General features: G+C 47.2%; 1 protein-coding gene across 1 annotated transcript; it reads right to left on the minus strand.

Annotated features, from left to right (window-relative positions):
- Positions 1–314: 314 nt before the first annotated feature.
- eif4ebp2 (eukaryotic translation initiation factor 4E binding protein 2) lies at positions 315–5,848 on the minus strand. The gene is given in 3 exon segments (NM_001292669.1): positions 315–901; positions 2,754–2,942; positions 5,678–5,848. Coding segments are annotated over 3 exon segments (354 nt in total). The 5' UTR covers positions 5,811–5,848; the 3' UTR covers positions 315–869.
- Positions 5,849–7,685: the final 1,837 nt, after the last annotated feature.

The raw sequence follows: 7,685 nt of genomic DNA on the forward strand, positions 1-7,685 counted from the left end.
CATTTTGTGGGCGAAATGCGGCAGCCAATTGCACACCGCAGTGTCCCAGTCATGGATTGAGTGACCGAGTTCTTTTTTTAAAATCGATTACCCCCGGAAAGCGATCCTCCAACTCCTCCAAAACTCCTCCTCCAAAACAACTTGGTTCTTGCTTACTGCTAGGTAAACAGAGGCTTGGGGGGCGGGGGGGTAAAGAAACTTGCCTGAGGTTTGGCCCCACCTGGGATTCTAACCCAGTTCCCCTTGTTTGCGAGGCGAGTGCTCTAATCAATATGCTATGCGATGGTGCAGTTAACAAACCTCATACAGAAATTGAGCAATTTAAGAGTTTACTGTGGGGTTGGTAGGGGGAGGGATGTTTCACAGCACTGTACACAATGCTTATCTAGCATCTGATACAGTTAAGGAAAAAAGTGAGATACAACAGAATGGTTTCGTTCCAAAATCCTTTTCCCAACATAGCTTAAAAAAAACAACACAAGTTTCCAGCAACGACTGCCTGTGAATTGCTTCAAAGCTCGCTCTTCAATACATTCGGGTACTTTTAAAAACATAAGTAGTAAAACAATGCTGATCCCATGGGGGAATAGGGAAAGAGAGAGATGAAATTCCTGAGAATTTTCCAAGCAGGAATTAAAAGAAAACCATAAAAACCAAGAGGCTAAATTACTATGGCGGGTCTTTGGGATCTTGTGCACTTTGCTCTGTGTTGGAAAGGATGAGAGGGCAGTGGATGAGGGTTTCGGACTCTTGGCAAGGAAGAGGTCTCCAGAGCCACCAGCAGGTGTCCGGCGTGTGCTTGGAGCTGGGAGTCAAGGCACTGATGCATGAAGTGTGGAGTGGAATTAATGGGCAGTGGCATGGAAAGCCTAGATGTCCATTTCAAACTGCGACTCGTCCCCTGCAAAAATAAAAAGGAGAGAAAAAAAACCTTTTAATCTTTTGAGTCAGGAGTAACTTGTAGCGGGCGCAGAGCTGAAGCTCATTGAACAGTTGCGCTAATATACATCGATTAGATATAATACTTGCATTTGATATAGCGCCTTATCACGTCGTGCAGATGTCTCAAAGCGTTTCACAGTATATTCTGCAAAGTGGATTGACTGTGTACTTTGTGGGTGAAATGCAGCAGCCAATTGGCACAGCAACGTCCCACAAACGGTCATGGGATGAGTTAACCAATTTTATTTCAGGGTTGTTGACCAGGACGCCGGGAGCAACTCCCTTGTCTTTTCGAATAGTGCTATGGGATCTTTAAGGGATGGTGGTGGGGGGGGGTGGGGGAGATGACCGCAAGCACAGTCGAAGAGGAAGGTCTTCAGGCGCGTGACCTGAAGCGGGGGAAGGAGGAGGCAAGGCGGAGAGATTGAGGGAATGAGTTTGAGAGTTTCGTGGCGTAAAGACTGAAAGGGCGGCCGCCGATGAACATAGCAAAAGCGGGAGAAAGAGAGAGGTGTCAGCCATGACTTGGGGCTTGAACCCACATCCCTTCCCTTGAGACAAGAACATTGCCAACCGAGCCAAGTGGACTTCCTCTGTGCGTGTGGGTGTAACTGTTTCCCTCTGCGAGTGTCTGTCTTTCTCATTCTCTCTCACCGCCTCTGTACATGTGTGTGAGCGTATGAGCCGGGCTCATAACAAGAGAGTGCCCCTGATTGGAGGGAGACGAGAAATGATTTAGAAGTGTAGTGTGCTCAGACAGGCTCCGTTACTTCCTCGCTAAACGAAGAGTAGCGACCCATTTATATTGCAGATGGAATGAGGGTTTAAAGCGTGCAGGTGTAACCTAAGAGAAACAGCCCTGCATTGATCCTGTTTCAGGGTTAGGCAAGAAAGCTTGGGAGATCTGTTGCGACACGTTAGGAACCAAATTGCATCATGAATCATGGGTTCGGCAGCACACGCACCCTTCACATGGTCGTTCTTAAGACAGCAGGGTTGATTAGGCGATTTATGTTAAGCCACGTGAAAAAACACTGAGGGGCCATCTGGTGAGCTGGAATAAGCACAGGTGTAGCGCGAGATTACGGGCATTACGACTGATAGAAATTCACTAGCAATGGAAGGTTTGCACAATTCACATTCTGGATCGCAGTGAACGTCAAGAGGTTTGATTTTTCCTCCTTAACACAGGTAAACAGGCTAACTGCAACTCCCCCAACCACCGAGTCTAGCTCACTTGCTCACTCAGAGGCAGCAAGAGTGAAAGAGAGAACCAGCCGTTAACAATGACAGAGAAAGTGAGACACACACATATACAATGATACGCGGAGTCTCTCACACACGTACATACAGAGGCAGTGATTGACACACACACAAATACTGTGGAGAGGCACATACATACAGAGAGAAAGACACACTGGCAGTTAGGGACAGGGGATCAGTCCCAATGAGCAGCAATATCAGAGCCTCTACTGCACTAAACTTTATTCGGTCCTACGGATGAGACGTTAAACGTCTGCCTGTTCAGATGGATGTGAAAGATCCTATGGCACTATTTGAAAAGACAAGGGAGATTTTCTCATTGTCCTGGCCAACAATCTCCCAAAATAAAACTAGTTACTCACTCCACGGCTGTTTGTGGGACACTTCTGTGTGCATCTAGCTGGTGCATTTTTCCCACAAAATACACGATCAATACACTTTGCAATATATTCTGCAAAGCGCTTTGAGACGTCCTCAACAACTTGATATATCGGATGCAAAGATTATTATTCCGATAAAACTTGTGACTGTTGGGCTTGCGCTCTCACCGGTCGCTGATTTCCCTTCACGGCCGTTGCGTTCTCCGTCTTTGAGGTTATTGGGCTCGGCTTTAGTGTTCTCTGTGGAGCTGAGCACCGTGACGCCCGGTATGTGGGGGAGATGCAGAGGAGGGGTCCTCGTGACCGGAGATTTGCGGCACTCCAGCAGAAACTTCCGGTCGTATATAATCCGGGTCCCTGAAACACAACCATCCACGACTGTTTTTGGGACTCTGCTGTGCGCAATTGATTACACACTCTACAATATATCCTGTGAAGCGCTACGAGACGTCTCAACAACATGTAGCTCGGTGGTTAGAGCACTCGCCTCGCAAGCGAGAGGACCTGGGTTCGATTCCCGGGCAGGGCGAAATGTTGGCCAAGTTTTCTTACTCCACACACACCTTTGTTTACCTAGCAGTAAGTAGGAACCGGGTTGCTAGTCGATTGGCGGGTTGCCTTTCCGGAGATAATAATCCCTCAAAAAAAAACAATAATTTGGTCACTCAATCCACGACTGTTTATGGAACACTGCTGTGCGCAATTTGCTGCCGCGTTTCGCCCACAAATATACCATTTACTTTACAGTATGCTTTGTGAAGCGCTTTGAGACGTCTAGAAGATGTGAAGAGCGCTATATCGAATGCACGTATTATTGCTATTATCCTTGCTCACTCAGGACAACTGATTGGCATCTTAAAACTGGGATTCCTGTTGATTATCCTCCTGGGGAGGGAGAGGCTGTCGGCGAGGAGTAGAGTTAAGTGGGGTCTCTTTGGAACCGAACTGGCTCATCGGCAGGTCTTGGAAGGGCAGACCAGTTACCGAGGGCAGGGAATCCTCCCACTCAGCTACTGTTTTCCCCGCAAGCCAGAGACCGTAACGGGTAGGGTGGTCCGAGCTGGACAAGCAGCGGGAAAGCTCAATGCCGGTTTCAGCTGGTTATTGACTCAAGCAGTTACCCCAACGCACGCTCTGGGGGTGTGTGTGTGGGGGGTGTGGGGTAGTTTCCCCCAAGCCCGGTCTCTTAAAGCTCCGACATTCTGCGGCCAACCGGCTCGGAGCCGGACGCGATGCCCCCCTTGACTTGGGAGAACAGAAAGCAGCTCCTCTGCTGTCTCTCTCTCTCTCTCTGCTCTGCTCTGCAGCCTTTTAACCACAATGCACGGCACCAGGTGGCACCCAAAGGAAACCAGACTACAGTACCCGAATTGCACCGAGTCTGTCAAATGGTCAGAGCCATCCGTGCAACAGGGAAGGGGGAGGCAACGCTCGCCTCGCGTTGCACTGACTGGGGTGTTGTTTACACGTTAAAGAGGAAGGAGATCACGGGTTTGGCCTGGACTGAAGAATGCAAACCTACATGTACGTTCAGTGTAAAATAAATCCCAGCTTTGGGGTGGGGTGGGGGTGGGGGGGAGTCGATTCCCTCCCCAAATCCTCCAGTTTTCTAACATATGCAATATGGGGAGGGGGTTGCATTCACCTTTGAAACTTGCAAAACTTGCAACTCACTTGGGTCTGCAAAAAAACTTTTTTGAAAGCGACCCCCAAACCCCCTTCTCTCCCCCCCTCCCTCCCCCCCTCCACACACACACACACATATATATATATACACACACACTGGCAATTGCAAAATGTTTCTATTTCCATTTACAGCACCAACATTCCTCGACCCTTGCATTTGCAGAGGATCAGGAGGGGGGGAGAGAGAGAGGAGGGGGGGGGGGTGGGGGTAGGGGAGTAAAAATCTTGCACAGGGAATCGTTGCAAAAGTTTTTTTCTTTATATCATATATATATTATATATAATTTTTTTCTGGTTAAAAGTCCAGGCTCAATCCGAAGCCTGGGTGGGTGGGTGGGTGGGGGAGGGGGCAGTTTGTAACGAGCAAAGTCTTGGCAGGCATTTCAGTTTTAATTCTTGCAAAGAAAAAAAAGAGTGTGAATTTCACTCGACCCATAAGCAACAACATTTAAAAAAAACAATCATCTTTCTACGTCCATTTTTTTTAAGAAAAAGGGACAATGCAAATCTTTTGCAAACTCGAACTTTGTTCTGAAGTGTGTATGTACGTATGCATGTGTGTGTGTGTGTGTGTGTGTTTATTGATTGAATTTATTTAATTGTATTTGATTTATATGGAGGGGGAGAGAAGAGGAGAGAGAAATGTGGCCTTGTGTTTAAATGCAAGCTCTCCCCCCCCCCCCCCCCACCTCTTTCTCTACACACACAACACACACACTATGTGACATGATCTTTCTTTCTCTTCTCTCTCTCGAGTGTAAATGAATACAATCATCATAAAACCCTCGTTATATCATTACAATGTGTCACTTTATTGTTCCATTGCCCAGAGGGAACAGGACTGTGTGTGTGTGTGTGTGTGTGTCAGTCTGTCTGTGTGTGTCACTGTGTGTATCAGTGTCACTGTGTGTGTATCAGTGTGTCTGTCTGTGTGTGTCTGTGTGTCAGTGTCACTGTGTGTGTCAGTGTGTGTGTGTGTCAGTGTGTCTGTCTGTGTGTGTGTGTCAGTGTCTGTGTGTGTCAGTGTCTGTCTGTGTGTGTGTGTGTCAGTGTCTGTGTGTGTGTGTCTGTGTGTGTGTGTCAGTGTCTGTCTGTGTGTGTGTGTCTGTGACTGTGTGTGTGTGTCAGTGTGTGTGTGTGTGTCAGTGTGTCTGTGACTGTGTGTGTGTGTGTCAGTGACTGTGTGTGTGTGTCTGTGTGTGTCTGTGTGTGTGTCAGTGTGTCTGTGACTGTGTGTGTGTCAGTGTGTCTGTGACTGTGTGTGTGTGTGTCAGTGTGTCTGTGACTGTGTGTGTGTGTGTGTGTCAGGCAGAAATAGCCATGTTTTATTTTTGCAATTTTTTTTGAGGGGGGGGGGGGCGGTTTCCCCTTTTTTTTCTTCCCCCCCCCACTCCCCTCTCCCTTACCTCCTGGAGTGGTGGAGAACAGCGTGCCTCCGGGAGTGGTGCAATAGTCATGAGGTAGCTGCGCGGAGTCGCTCAGGACCACTCGGCGAGTGGGGATGGCTCGGCTCTCGCTGTAGTGACGGCTGGTCGACATTTCGTCCCCTTTTTTTTCCGCGAAAAAGAATAATAATAAAAAACACACACACAAGGCACAGCACTGACTCACTCACTCGCTCACACACACACATATATATATATATATATATATCAACTGAACCTCCCCCTCCCACCCTCTACTCCCTTCCACCCTCCTCCCAAAGCGTGCAAAAGTGCAAATGCAAAAATAGTAGTGGAAATGTTTGCAAATCCGAAAGGTTCCTGGAGGAGAGAGAGAGAGCTGATCTGCCTCGCTGCTTCCTCCCCCCACAGCACAGCACAGCACACAGCTTGTTTCTCCCAACAGCACACCGCCTACTGGACACTTCTTTCTGTCAAAGGAAAAAGAGAGAGAGAAAGAGAGAGAGATGGATGGGGGAGGGGAGACGAGTACACACATAATTACTTGGTGGAGGGGCAAGTTTGCAGGGCTATGGGGAACGAGCGGGGGAATGGGATTGATTTGGATGGCTCTTTTCGAAGAGCTGGCACAGACACGATGGGTGCAACGACCTCCTTCCGTGCTGTATAATTCTATGATTCTGTGATTATATATATATATATATATACACACACACACACACCCACAAACACACATGCACGGAGTTAGAGCAAACCTTATCGGGGTTATTTTTATTGCTGGAGCCCTGAAATCCGTTGGTTAGTGCGCTCGCCTCGCAAGCGAAGGGACCCGGGTTCGACACATGTGGAAACCCATCACCGTCCTTAAGAGAGTCCAAACAGAGTTCCAAGCGTCCCACCCGCACATGGAAATTCCAGAGGCTGATTGTTGGAATGGAACTGAGCACTCTCTCCCTAGAGGGACACATCCAACCCTACTAACGTAGGCGCAGTTTGGCAAAAGCCAAGGCTTGGGGACCCCAGACTGTGCGTTGGGGTAACTGCTGGAGTCTAACCAGCTTGTGTTCGCCACGTGCCAAAAAAGCTAGGTTTGAGCTTTTCCTTAAGCTAAGTTGTCCTGGCTAACAACAGCCACCCCGACAAATAAAATCAGTCGTTCACTTACTTTGTGGCTGTTTGTGAGATGTCGCTGTACACAAATTGCAATCGATCTCTTCACCTACAAAATACAGTCACCAACACTGTACAGTAAACTCCATGAAAAGCTTTGAGGCATCCTCATGACATCCGACCTTCGGATGAGACGTTAAACCGAGGTCCCATCTGCCAGTTCACGTGGACGTTAATGTTCTCATAGCACTGTTGAAAAAGGGGAGTTTTTCCCAGTTCCCGGCTAACAATCCTCCAAAATAAAATTGGTCATTCGTTTCATAGCTGTTTGTGGGATATTGCTGCGTGCAAACTGGCTGCTGCATTCACTCACAAAGTATCTGATGGTTGTATAAATGTTTATGTAGGTGTATCAGTGCTGCTGTAAATGTGTATTATTGGGTTGTGTGTAAAATTTAGATGTTTATAAACATTGTGTATCACTGTGTGTAAGTGTGTATATAATACGGATGTTTATTCAAAAAAAGAGTTTTTCCTGGTGTCCTGGTCAACAATCCCCCAAAATAAAATTGGTCACTCACTCCATGGCTGTTTGTTGGATATTACTGTGCACAATTGGCTGCCGCATTTTGCCTGCAAAATACACAGTCACTCCATTTTACAGTTTATCCTGTGAAGTGCTTTGAGACGTGTCGATGACCTGATAAGGAGTTATATCAAATGCAAGGATTTATTATTATCATTATTATGAAAGTCGCTGTATCAAATGCAAAGATTATTATTATTGTTATGTTATTACAGTTTAAATCGCTCCATAGAGGCAGTTTCTAAATGTTTTTCAGTGATGGTCAGCCAGACCAATAACACTGCCAAGTTACATATGAATGGATGTTATTTTTCT

The sequence above is a fragment of the Callorhinchus milii genome, unplaced genomic scaffold (assembly GCF_018977255.1).
Source record: "Callorhinchus milii isolate IMCB2004 unplaced genomic scaffold, IMCB_Cmil_1.0 Scaffold7, whole genome shotgun sequence".
In the NCBI taxonomy this organism is placed as follows: Eukaryota; Metazoa; Chordata; class Chondrichthyes; order Chimaeriformes; family Callorhinchidae; genus Callorhinchus; species Callorhinchus milii.